This window comes from Sphaeramia orbicularis, chromosome 15 (assembly GCF_902148855.1).
Source record: "Sphaeramia orbicularis chromosome 15, fSphaOr1.1, whole genome shotgun sequence".
NCBI classification, from domain to species: domain Eukaryota; kingdom Metazoa; phylum Chordata; class Actinopteri; order Kurtiformes; family Apogonidae; genus Sphaeramia; species Sphaeramia orbicularis.
The window spans coordinates 23,191,802-23,205,209 of record NC_043971.1 but is presented as its reverse complement, the minus strand read 5'-3'; the positions used below and the strand labels follow the sequence as shown (position 1 = coordinate 23,205,209).

Sequence of the window (13,408 nt, the reverse complement as noted above, 5' to 3'; positions counted from 1 at the left end):
CCCCCTCCCCTCCCACACGGCCCTAGCAACCACGCCACGCCGACAGTTACCAGGCAACCAGACAATGCTGGAGCCACTGGCTGTGGTGTGCGTGTGAGAGAGTTTGTGTTTCGCCTGTATGCATTTAAGATCAGGAATAGTAAGAGCAGCAGAGGAAATCTTTTACTGTCACAATATTTAACTAAGCTGAGTGTTACTGAATGCTTTATTGTCTCTTATACAGCATTTAACAGATGAATAAAACTACATAGTTGGGATTTCTTTAAATTGTAATACTATGTGGATCATTGTGGATTAGATTACATTAATCGTGTAGGATTTGAGCAGTGATGGTTGCATTAGTGACATGTCACTTCACTTCCACTCTAAATGAGGTCATGTTAGCTTTAAAGGGGAAACACAGTCTATCGGTGTAAAAACCAGCTGTTTATGTTCATGCAAACCTGGTTCACCACACTCAGAGATGACAGCAAATAATTTATCAGTGACAATACAAGACATTATTTTTAACTGCATGAGGTCCGTTGAAAGCACTAAAAGAAGAGGAAATTATGTTGTAATCATAATAATAATAATTTCAATCGAGTCTGAAAGTAGATGCAAATGAAATTAATAATTTTTGTTTATTTTCTGCATATTAATGTATATATTCCTGCATATTCTATATTCATTTAAACAATATTTATAGAAGGTGCTATGGGTTAATTAAATGTTTTCCATCATATTTCTCAGTACATATTCAACCACTAGTCGGCGCCCTGCTAATTCTATCGCACTAGTTTTCTCTTCTGTGAACTCTGACCCCTGTGCGTATATCTTTGGCCGGACCTTATCGAGGATTGCACGGGTTAGAAAATGAAAGTATTCTGCCATGTGAATGGACTATCAGTGCTGTTTTGCTAGTCTAGCAGTAGCTACAGTCTTTCCTTAATACGATTTCGGCCACAGCGCGTTCCACTGCTCCTGTCAGATTACACTGACGGAACCCGGATTTGTTTTGCTAGGTAGCTATTAGCTACATAGCTAGCATACACAGTCTGTGCTAATAGTGCTAATTTAGAAAAAAATTGTCAAGTGAGAATAACATCCGGCTTTGCTTATATCAGATGACTACCAGACAGTTCTTGCTCCGGTACTTATGACTGTCCCTCTGTCACAATGTATCTGAGGTCAGTTTTACAAAGTAACGGAACAAGCCGCCCTGAAGTAGTTAGTTAATGACAACAGTGAGCTAGCTAACCTGCTAGAGCTAGCTAGCCAGGTTACAGCTCACCGTAACCATCGTCAACATTTCAGGCATCTCTCAGAGTAAAGAAAGGTTTCGGGCAAGCTAACTTGAAACCATTACCTTGTCGACTGGGGATAACATTTCAAGCGACAATGGCTAACGTTACAGACCTACAAGCAAAATACAGCAAGCTGGCTCAGGAGTATTCCAAGGTAAACATATAACCCTGTGTAGTTGTTGGCATTACAAGTTTAACAAATGTGCAATGACGCATGTTATTACTGGAAAGTATTTAAAAAAAACACTGCATACGTACGACACTAAACTTAACTAAGAGAGAAGCTGGCATCGCAACTGCTCATGTCAGTGACAAAACATGCACTCAGATGATGAAGTATTTTGTAAACCATGTTTATGCTTTAGCTAATCTTTGATATTTTTCACTGACATAGCTTGTTTGCCTCTCTTTGTACTTTCTCTGTACTTTCCACCGTTTTTTATTTGTGTATTACACATGTTTTTTCATGTAACTATTTGTCTTGGACTCAATGGGGAAAAAAAGGATATTGTAATTCAGTGGGACCCTCTAGCTATAAAAAACAAAACAAAACTGTGAAATAAGTAAATAAATAAATCAGTGTTGAGACTGTGTTATTGTCAGCTCTTAATCACCCTGAATGCCTAATTTTTATATTTAGGTACCAAAGTCACCCATTAAACAAGTGTAAAAACTTTTCCATTAGTGAATTTGTCAATGAGTTACATTGAAAGCACTTTAAAGCCCATGTCTTCTGTCACTGGTTGTATGTGCCCTTTCTCAATGTGTCAGCTGACTTCATGGGGTGAGCGTGCCGTTTCCTGTTCAGTTCCTTTAGCCAAGCACCATATGTTGCTCAGGAAATGCTGACAATGTAACTGTCACACAACTGCTCTCCCAGTGAAACTGTGTAAAGTCAGAGGATTTCCAGTGAAAAGCTTGGATATTTGGATCTTTTAATGCAACAACAGACCAGCGAGCATTATAAAAGAGCTGCTATGTGTGACATGCAGGGGTGAACAGTATGATTGCAGAAAAGAGACTGATTTATTGACACTGATAGAACATTTTATAAACTATTGGTAGCAGCAGAACATAGCTCCAACAATGGCTAGTATTTGACTTCACACTTAGAAAATCTCAAGGAAAATAATAGGCCTAGATAATAATAGATAGTTTTGGGGTTTTTTTTTTAATAGCTTTTAACTTTATATTCTGTTATACCAGTATATGTAGGCTCTATTACTTTGACTTAGAAATTGAATTAACACGTATCTAGTTTCTAATATAGCCAAAGATAATTCCAACAGTGTCTTAGTTTTGTCAGGAGGTAGTGGTGATATCAGCCAATAAATCGACTATATGTTTTTCCTGTTCTAAACTATTATTATTATGTCAACCGCTAAAAATAAAAACCACAGTCTATTGTAGTAATACATGTGAGATCTCTGGATAATTACTCTAAGGTTAAAAAATAATTGTATCGGAGAAAAATCTGTTTGAGGCTTTTACTTCATAATCACATCATGGTAAATCACACTGACCTTTGCTTCTAATTAGTACTGTATTGTTAACTCTTTTCACAGCTCCGGGCCCAGAATCAGGTGCTGAAGAAGGCAGTTGTGGACGAACAGGCCAATTCTGCCTCATTAAAGGTAGAATCACTAGGGCTGTCACAATATTGACATTTGAATTGATAGCCTAATTAATTGTCCTGCCAGTAAACACAGTTAATGATGTTATTTTCTAGTCTGTTAACTTTATGCTACCACTGTATGTATTTGATAATTGTGTAATTATGCTCAGACACTACATGAAGACTAAAACTAAAACATGCAGTATTACAACCGAACAACTAACAGTACAGATTGTGACTTTAACAGAATTGATTAGTCTGATGTGTTATCCACCATATTTATTTTCACCCTTATCAGGAACAATTGAAGCAGAAGGACCAAAGTTTGAGGAAGCAGGAGCAGGAGATGGACAGCCTCAGCTTCAGAAACCAACAGCTGGCCAAGAGGGTGGAGTTGCTACAGGAGGAGCTCGCTGCCAGTGAAGCCAAGGGCAGAAAGGGGAAGGTGATCATGGGGGGGTTGTACAAGGGAGTGGCTGCACAGTGGTTCCACACGGAACAGGATGCACCATTTGTGGTTTTAACATGATAAAATACATGTGTAGAAGTTGCATTAATCATTAACAGACCATGTGCTATCCCTGTTTGTCTTCACCAGAGTAAAGGAGACTCACCGTCTCAACATGGATTGCAGACCCAGAGTGTATTTGATGAAGACCTACAGAAAAAGATTGAAGAGAATGAGCGACTTCATATCCAAGTATGCACACACATAATTCATCTTGGAGCTGTTGTTGTGTGTATGCATTATTGTAAGCAACTGTATTTAAAGCTTCATCTTTGCCATTATTTTTTCATTCAGTTCTATGAAGCAGATGAGCAACACAGGAGACAGGAAGCTGAGCTAAGGACGCGACTAACTGAGCTAGAGAAAGACTCCGAGCAGCACCAGGCTGTTGTGGATGGACTCACCACTAAGTACATGGAAACTATAGAGAGGCTACAGAGCGACAAGGCCCGCTTAGAGGTGAGCAGGGGAAAAAAGCAAGGAGGGAGAGGAAACTTTGCTTTGTTTTACGGTCCCTGTCAATTTCAATAAATAAATTGTAAAGCATGTGTGTCTGCTCTTTTGTGACAGATAAAAGCACAGACGCTCGAGAGGGAGGCAAAAGACTGCAGAATGCGGACAGAAGAATGGTATATCTCTCTTTTACGTTACAATTTAAGAATATTTTAATGCAGTGATATGGTTTCTCTATCAGAAAGGATGCCTGACATGTAATGTGTAGCTGTTCTGTCATAGAAACTCCAGAAAATGTTCAGAGAATCAGGTCATTGTCAGGAGTTTCTCTTTCCATATCTGTTCTTTAACATATCCATGTTGGTTGTATTCTGTCTGGGAATTTGGTTTAAATGAATGATGTTTTCTGGTCAGAGCGTGTACTGTATATGGGAGCTCATGTTTGCTGGTGTTAGGATTACAGAGCGAGTGAATCATTCATGAGGGGGATATGTTTTGTGTTAGTACTGGTGCTGAAAGCCATGAGAAATTACACAAAGAAACTGAGTTCGAGGACAGTAAATGTGCCTGATGATCATGTGATGTTTAATTACCACTGCTTCTGATTGGTTACTCACATGTTGTCAAATGATAAATATGTCATCAATGTGTTAGTTTCCTGTGTCCCTGCCCTGTTCATACATAAGTTTATCCAGCCAATGTCCAAACATTGCACTAGGGAGCTAGCAGGGTAGTGGATATTGTTTGAGTCAGCGTAGGCAGACATCTTCCACTCGCATGTGTCCATACATCCCATCATACTGTGTGATGTAAGGACAACATCCAGAGTTTGCTTCAAACATAGAAGAAGTTATGTAGGTATAGATATAAAAAACACAAGTGACATTTTGTTTGTTCTTTTGTTGTGTTTGCAGTCAGCAGCAGTTGAGGCGGTGCCAGTCAGAACTAAACAGACAAGTGAAACAGAGCAGCAGTGTTATTCAGGAGAAAGTGCCCTTCAATGACACCAGTGAGTATCTGGCATGAAGCCCCTTGGACAAAAATGATCTGCCACGGAGCAGACATTTATTTTAGAACATTCTTGTCTGAGTCACTGATACCACAACAACCTCCTGCCCAGGAGTAAGTAGTGTAACATTGCACCAAATTGTAATATTGCACGGTAAGAGGCAGAAGGATAAACCATTTAAGCACTGTTTTTCCTGCACTCTGCTCTTGTTAAACTGATATACTCTTCTGTCCTGCAGAATTTAGTGACTACAACAGCTTAAATGTGCCACCACACAATCGAAGGCACCAGGTAAGTGAAAGTGAATTTTGTTTGCTAATACTGGTGTCTTGTAGAATTACAGCTCAGGCCTGTATTCCAATAGCAATTTGTAGTTCCAAACCCTGCTTAATCTATTTCATCAAGATTAGGACATTTTCATGTGACATTTTGAATTTATTAAAGAAGCAACAAATGGTATTTGCTGTGATAATTATTCAAAGATGCTTTTGGATTTAAAGTAGCTTTTGTGTTTTTAAATATTGGTGTGTGACAGCGGTGTGTGACTTTTGTTCATTTGTTGATTTAGCTTAAGGCCCGAGATGTAGCAGGTCAGGCCCTCAGCTTCATTCAGGATCTAGTGGCGGCTCTGTTGAACTTCCATACGTACACAGAACAGAGGGTGCACATCTATCCCCTGGATTCCTCCATTGAACCCATTTCTCCTCTTAACCAGAAGGTGGTGCAGCTGATTGTCTTTTAAAAATGGCCATCATTAAAAACATATTGGACTGTTTCTATAAAGTACAAACTTTCCTTTTTAACCAGTTTTCTCAGTATCTACATGAGAACGCAGCCTATGTGCGCCCCCTGGAGGACAGTTTTCTGCAATTGCACCAAAGTATCACAGAGGATACTGTCACAGTACTGGTGAGTACTTTCTCAACAAGGACATGTTATTGGATTGTTAACTATTTTTATACATACTTTAAAAAACATTGTGTGTAATTGCAGGAGACTGTGGTCAAGCTCAAGAGCTTTGCTGATAATTTCTCCTCGTACACCCACTTTCTTCAAAAGATTCTTCCCTACCAGCTGAAAAGGTCAACATTGTGTGTGTTTCTGTGTGAACAGAAATGGAGTGGAGGAGGCTGTACTGATGTCTATCTTTCTTCTCATTCCAGCTTAGAAGAAGAGTGCGAGGCCCCTCTTTGTACAGCTGCCCTTACTATGAAAAACCATGAGCTGCAGGGGGATATGAAGAGAGTAACTTCTGTGTTTGAGAAGCTGCAAAACTACATCAACCTTTTGGCCTTACCAAGTAGGTTAACATTTCAGACATTTGAGCTTTTTTGGTGCCTAGTGTCACAAACAAAGTCAACTTATAAAAGCCCACCACGTCCTGTTGAAAGAAGAGAGAGAAACCAGAAGTGGACTCTCTTTTACAAAATATGAATGGTTGTGAAATAACACGATATATTTGGTTTACAAATGCATGCATTGTGTTTCAGGTGTGCAGCAGGATGCCCTGCCACAGAGCAGCACCTCTGCTGTTTTCACCCAGCTGGCTGCCTTTCTGCACAGTCTTCACGATGCCATTAAAGGTGAGCAGTGCTGTGAGCTGTTTTGACCAGGAGCCATTTCCAACCAGCGTGACACAGCACAATGACTCCCTCTTATAACCGCTGAGTTGCCCCCACCATTCATAAAAGTCAGATTATGTTTTTGTTTCCACTATACCCACCAGCTAGTTTTACTGTATGTAGAGTAAATATCCAGAGGCTTCAGTGTAGCGTCATTCACATTGAAACATCCAGTGGAGGCATAATTTTGTACTCTGAAGCAATGAAGGTTTACTTTTATATAGTTTGTACTGAAACTGAGTTCAAATGTCTTTTTGTGCACACTTACTCTATCTGCTTATATGCTTTATATCAGTGATATCATCATATATGAACCAAAATGTAACTAGTCAGTCAGTGCAGTGGAGTGCACTTTAATTCGACAGATGCCTTTACCTGTTGTTCTCCTTTGTTTGTTCAGAGATGTCAAAGCACTACAACCAGAAGGCTGCCTTAGAGCAGGAGCTCCCCACAGTCACCCAGAAGCTCTGTACCACCACAGAGTGCCTGGTCGGATCTCTGAGTTCACTTACCAGCAGCACTGGCAAGGTACAGCCAACAGGGGGCAGGCAGCAGCCAGTTTCATGTTTCCTCTAACTAGACTGTTCAAGCAGATTGTTTTTTGTTAGCTATAACACATTAAGGTTTAATTGTAAGTAGCAGAGAATTTTTACTGCAACTGGAACATGTTGGTAATTTGCCACTAATGTCATAACACAATACAGCAGGACTCAGGTGGGCAGCAGTTAAATGTTCACAGATACTGTCCAAATTACCATATGTACAGCTGCTCCCCAGTCAGACTAAAGGATAAATGATTTCTCTTTGTGCAAGTGAACTGTTGGCCAGGATGTGTGTGCTGATGAGAGGCACAGTCCGGTGGGCTGCAGCTTTGAATAACTTGCTGGCACATGTTTTGTGGAGTGAGCTGCATTTTGAGGCTGATCATCTCTGTAGGCAAAAGGATAATTGCATAGACATTTATCATTCTGGACACTCGGCGGTAGAATCATCTCAGCAGTAAACTCACACTGGTTAATTTGTGGGTAAATGGAATGCTGAATATCTACACAGATCTATAAGCCTAGTGTTTTTTTAACTAAAGAGGTCACAAAGAGATGAGAAATAAACACATTTTTCTTGCAGATTGCCACTTTCTTCAGCAACAACTTGGACTTCTTCACATCATCAGGCTATTGTCCAAAAGGCTGCACAGTAGCCCTCAACCCCTTGCAAGCAGAGAGTATGCTGGCCAACAAAAAGAAAGCAGCTGGTTATATTCATGCGCTCAGAAAGGTTGGTGTACGCTTGGAATCTGGGCAGGGCAGAACATAACAGAAATATCCAAATCATAGCTGATGTAATTTATTGAGTAAAAGTACAATCTGTTAAACATGCATTATAAATGAAGTTTTGTGGAGCTACAGAAACACCAGCTACAAGGAGACATACACTCGAGAAAAACCATCAGTGAAAATGAAAAGCAGAAAGTACTATTCCCACTATATTTGAGAATCATATCACTGTCAATTACTATGATTTTTTTTTTTTCTCTTTTTTTATTTTTGCTTTTCATTGAGTATTATATCTTGATATTTTTAGCTCTCAACTGTTGACAAAGGACAACTTGGCATTTATACACTGGAATAGATCTATGATGTTTTAAAAATGACCATAAACATTATATTTACGATACATATGTTCCCTTTTCATTTTTAATTCTTCTCTTTCAAAATTGTCTTGTTTTTATGATTTTCTTGGAATTTTGTAATTTTTAGAATAGTGAGGAGATTGTGTGTTTTTTGTTAATAAATGGGTATTCTCTTACAATCATTCTATTTTTTTCTCTCTAATTCAGCCCAGGCCACAGTCTGTTCCATACAGAGACGCTCTGTCAAACCGTCGTATTCTCACCAGCTCCACTGAGAGTAGAGAGGGCCTCACTCAGCAGGTAAAACCCTGGATGATGAAGTTTTTTGCTTCTCTTATTTCTGTAATTTCAAAATGTGCTCACTCATAGATATTTATTTCTAAATATTTTTAAAGAAGGATTTGATCCAGCTAAGCGCTCCAGCTCCCTGTCGTATAAACCATTTAACCAAGTATGAATCAGCAAACCATAACAGAGTGAAACAAGCACACTTTGAAACGTTACCACACGCATGGTGTGTGCTTATTGTGTCTTAGTTTTCTTTGGGACCATTTTGCAGCAATAAAAGAGGAGCAGAAATCAGAGCCTCTGAAAGATAAGCCATGTGATTCACACCCAGTCCCAACTGAACGGCGGGGACTGGAGCAGTGTTGCCTGAAATGTAGCTCTGTTCCGCATGAATTGGTCATGCAGTCTTCCTAATTTCTTCCTAAACACTGTTGTCCTTTCAATTATCCCTTTGCTCAGCCCTCCTCCCACAAGCTCACTGTCCACTCCTCTCCTTCCCCTCTTGGCCACCTTCAGGTGCAGCAGAGCCAGGAGAAGATTGCACGCCTGGAGCAGGAGAAGGAGCACTGGCTCCTGGAGGCCCAGCTGGGGAAAGTACGGTTGGAAAAGGAGAACCAGCGCATTGCGGACCTGGAAGCCCAGCTTGCAGCAGCTCTAGGGGGAAGTCCGAGCTCTCAAACAGCTGCTGCCAGCACGCTCGCACAGAGCCATGAGGAAGCAGAGACAGAACAGAAAGCAGCAGGAAAAGAGACGACACTATGCACCAGCCTGGTACTGTTGCTCTATTGGCTTCTGCACGTGTTTGGTTTTGCTTGCAGAGGATGTTGTTGGCCCATGGTGTGGTTGTCTGGTTTACTTTAACAAAGGGGGTATTATCGTTCTTTCTTGTAGCTCCCACGCTAAGCAAGTTTTTGCTTAATAAAACTTAGACTTAAAATGTGCTGATGTGGCTGAAAAGAAGAATACTGTTGTTTATGCAAGTCGGGACAGAGTTCAGTGTACCGATAATCCACAGCTGTGTCTCAGTAGTCAGTGTTACTTAGCAATTTCTAAAATTTGACCATTCATCAAGTCTTTAACATATTTCTTTGTTTTGTTACCACAAGGTTGGCATGCTGTGCACAACACCTTCAGTTGAACATGTAAGTTTTACATACACTGTAACCATTAATATGTTTAAGTGAAAACTTATTTCATGGAAAAAAACAGATGAAGTTGAATTCATAACAAACACTGGAAGAGGAAAAAAATGATATCTAGCTGGGTGTTGTGTCTGTGTTTGCAGGTGGGAGATGAGGAGTCCAGGGAGCAGCTGATAAAGACTCACTACATGGTCCGAGTCGGAGAGCTCACCACACAGCTCCAGATCTCAGACAGCAAAGCTGTGCATTTCCACTCTGAGGTGAGAGAAGCCCTCACCTTGCTGCTAATGTCAATAACCGCCTTTTACAGACAAACAACAGATCTGTTCACAAACAGATATGGAAACTGTTAAATTACTAGACCTGCTTTAAAAAAAAAAAAAAAAGCCCAGATATATTTTAGTAAAGAACAGTCAGCGTTTTTCCTTCTTCTTTTCCTTCACAGCTATTTTTGTCTGCTTCTTTAATTAGTTGAGAGAAGGGAGAACAGAAGCAGAACGAGAAGTTTCTGCTTCTATTATATCTCAGTCCTGGTATTTGTAAATGCCTCTGCAGTTGCATCTTACCTATTTGAGTGTTGTCTTTTTCCTAAGAAGCCAACACCTAATATTTTTAGTATTATGGTGAGGCTTGATCTGAAAGAAGGCACTTGTCTAAGTGACATCTTGTCACACTGGGACTAACCACCTTGCCAGTTATCCTCATTTTGTATCATAGCAACTGGAGTGCACCTGATCTTGAGTCAGTGTCTTGGGCAAACTGTCACTTCTTTAAACCGTGCTTTTACCTTTAACGCAGTCTTCAAATAAATCCATTCCTCAAAGACATATCCTCCCTTATTGCCACTTTGAAGAGGATTTGTAAAGAATAGAACTTGTGCATTCCAGTTCTCAAGGGGCAGCAGTCTTTTACTTTTGTCTTTCTCTTTCTAGTGTCGTGCTTTGGCCAAGCGATTAGCCATTGCAGAAAAATCACGGGAGACTCTGAGCGAAGAGGTTAAACTGGCTAATCAGAACATCACACGCTTGCAGGTAAAGTGGAGGCTCATTACCAAAGAGCTAAGTATAGACTTCAACATGTTCTCAGGGCTGCATCTCATTGTCACTTTGCCACAGGATGAGCTGGCGACGACGAAGAGGAGCTATGAAGACCAGCTCAGCATGATGAGTGATCACCTGTGTAGTATGAATGAGACACTGAGCAAGCAGAGAGAGGAAATTGACACACTGAAGCTGGGCAGCAAGGTACACACTTTTGTTGTGTCTGCTTTTTGTTCGCTGTTAAAATTCAAGCTCCTGTCAAGAATCCTGCTTTCTACAATTTTTGACTCTCTCTCCAGTTAGTGTTCACCTGTCACAATCTGTCAGTTCCCACATAAAAACATCATTGAAGCAAAGTGATGAAATTCTGGTCTCAGGGAGTGAAAAGGATCATGTTTTGGGTGTGAAATGTGCTATTATAAAGTTTCTGTCAGTTCTGAAGTACGTTTGGAGGTCAAATGCGGTATTGCGGTTGCAGCCAGGTCTGATGAGAAAAGCACCTGCTGGAGACATCTGAAAAAGACATTAACCAAGGGCCACAGAAGTGTAGGGGCCTGTCTGAAAGCTGCATGTTCCTGCATGTGTGCACACAGATGCGCGCTTGTTGGGAAGTTTCAGGACAGAGCATGTTTGTGATCTAAAGGTAGTCATTTTCTCCTGAAGACCAGGAACAGGTTCTGACACGAACATTTTGAAACCAAATGTAAATCAGATGTTGACTGTCCAGACTTGTGGCACTTAAATGTAATCCAGCACCTTTATACCAACTTTGTATAACTAAACATTTTTCTGCTTTTTCTTCAGGCAAATGCCAAAAAGAACAAAGGTCGCTAGAGTTGTGCCCTCCAGACTCTGGTTCCATTTGGCACCACGATGGAAGATCTGGACCTGGTACTAATGCTACCACCCTCACTAAAACAACAGGATGGCTTCATAAGCCACTCTCACACAGTGGCAATACAAATAAACTGTTTGGGGAATTCAAAATGACTGAAGAATTATCTTTTTTCCATTCTTCTTGTCATAGCACCAGTTACAACATAATGTTATTTACTAAAAATGCTCTATGGAACTATAATGGAAGCTGCTGCTTGACCTTAGGGCCAGAGCAACGTGGGAGTGAAATTTATTTTCCCCAAAATGGACACAGAACGATGCACAGTTGGAGTTGGTTATTCTCACTGACGTCATGACTTGAAAACCAAACCCTGTTGATCAGTGCGTGTTCTTTTACTGCTTAATTTTTGTGTGACATTCAGTTAAACTGCATTCATAACTGCTTATCTATGGTAGGAGTGGGCAGAGTAAATGTTGGTGTGACTGTGTGCCGAGGAGTGACCGTGGCACCAGGCTTACAGCATGTCAGCATTGTTTTACTTTTTTTTTTTTTGTTTTTTTGTTTTTTTTACATTAGATTTGACGTAATTTGTGATGGTGATTCAAATGGGCTGTATATCTGCATACAGCGCAGTGGCCCTTCTAACAAATATATCACAAACTTCTGTTAAGAAGGGCTTTACAATGTGAACACTTAAACACTTGAATCCATTCCTCATAAAAAAAAAAACCTATTCAGTGGAAAAGGAGAGAAGAAAAGATGTCTGCCTTGAAGCACTGACTCACTGTGTTTACGTAGAGGAGAGGGGTTGAATGGACATGTCGAAGCTCGTAAAACGCTGTCAGTCTGTCTCTGTGAAGTTACTCTGAAACAATAGTTGTTTTTTTATCACCAAAGTATGTGTTGATGTGCACTTGGAAGCCTGGTGTAGCACAACATTATTCTCATGTTGTAATATGAATGGATAAAAAGGATTAATGTGAATATACACTCATTTGAAAACATAATGTAAGTGTATTGTATCATTTCTTTAAAAAAAAAAAAATCTATATGAAAGGCATTTCTTCTGATGTTACAAGTGTTTATTTTCCCAAAACTTTACAAATGTAATCTGGAAACTGCAGAACCAAGTATCTGGTTCTTTGAGAGTCTCCTATGAGGCTAAATGACTGAGACGTTTAGAGGGGTTGGCCCATACAGGAACTGGTGCTTAGACCTGATTCATGACTCACAGCAGAGTACAGTAAAAGTTTACAGTACATCAGGACCTCTGTAGCTTGTAGTGACATGAAGAGGGAAAAGCAGAAAAGGCCCATCAGTGGTTATGAGCAGTTCATTCAGACCTCTTATTTGCCAGTGTACACCTGCCAGTGACCCCCTGAACTGTTCAAAATAATACTTATATTCTCACAATGTAACCAGTTCAAAAGCACATAAATATGTGAAACAAAATAAAGAGCTCGCTCAACACTAAAATGCCTCATGTTTCTTAATTGAACTTGATTGTTGTTATCTTTTTGTGCTCTGAACTAAACATGGTGTATTGTTGGCATCATTGTTCCCTTCTCTGTGAAGTGTGTGAGTTAATGCAGGCTGTGATTTTCAATCGCCTGTAATTTTAAAAGGACGGTCTGTTACACACCCTAACCACTGGGAAATGAGGCAGCACCATTTAGCTGGACATATGGGAGCTAAAGGATAACTGATTGATGCCGTCACTTTGTTTTGCAACGAAAACAAGTTGTGTCATTTAGGTTTGATTCGCGTTGCGTTTAGGTGCGCCTCGTACTCGACAGCGAGAGGTGGTTTATCAAGAGAGTGGCGATAAAACGGTGAGGTTCTTATTTCATGTCAAAATGCTTGTGTATATGACTGTAAAATTCACATTAAACATGTAAAGAACAAAATTTTTCCTATATATACTCTATACACTACGTATATTTTCCCAAATAAAATTGAGAAGAAATACAACTTATT

At 40.1% G+C, this 13,408-nt stretch overlaps 1 protein-coding gene across 2 annotated transcripts; it reads left to right on the top strand.

Moving 5' to 3' along the window:
- Window positions 1–801: 801 nt before the first annotated feature.
- On the top strand, window positions 802–12,907 carry ppp1r21 (protein phosphatase 1, regulatory subunit 21). 2 transcript variants are annotated; one of them, XM_030155431.1, is made up of 22 exons: window positions 802–1,440; window positions 2,852–2,920; window positions 3,200–3,346; window positions 3,500–3,601; window positions 3,704–3,868; window positions 3,980–4,038; window positions 4,777–4,871; window positions 5,110–5,162; window positions 5,440–5,589; window positions 5,679–5,780; window positions 5,865–5,953; window positions 6,035–6,171; window positions 6,362–6,454; window positions 6,894–7,021; window positions 7,619–7,768; window positions 8,331–8,423; window positions 8,928–9,182; window positions 9,518–9,553; window positions 9,697–9,813; window positions 10,486–10,584; window positions 10,669–10,797; window positions 11,398–12,907. In XM_030155431.1, the coding sequence occupies exons 1-22, from the start codon at window positions 1,381–1,383 to the stop codon at window positions 11,425–11,427; spliced, it is 2,358 nt and encodes a 785-aa protein (XP_030011291.1). In that variant the 5' UTR covers window positions 802–1,380; the 3' UTR covers window positions 11,428–12,907. The 2 variants fall into 2 exon arrangements, with proteins under 2 accessions (XP_030011291.1, XP_030011290.1); XM_030155430.1 differs by having other exon boundaries at window positions 8,871–9,182.
- Window positions 12,908–13,408: the final 501 nt, after the last annotated feature.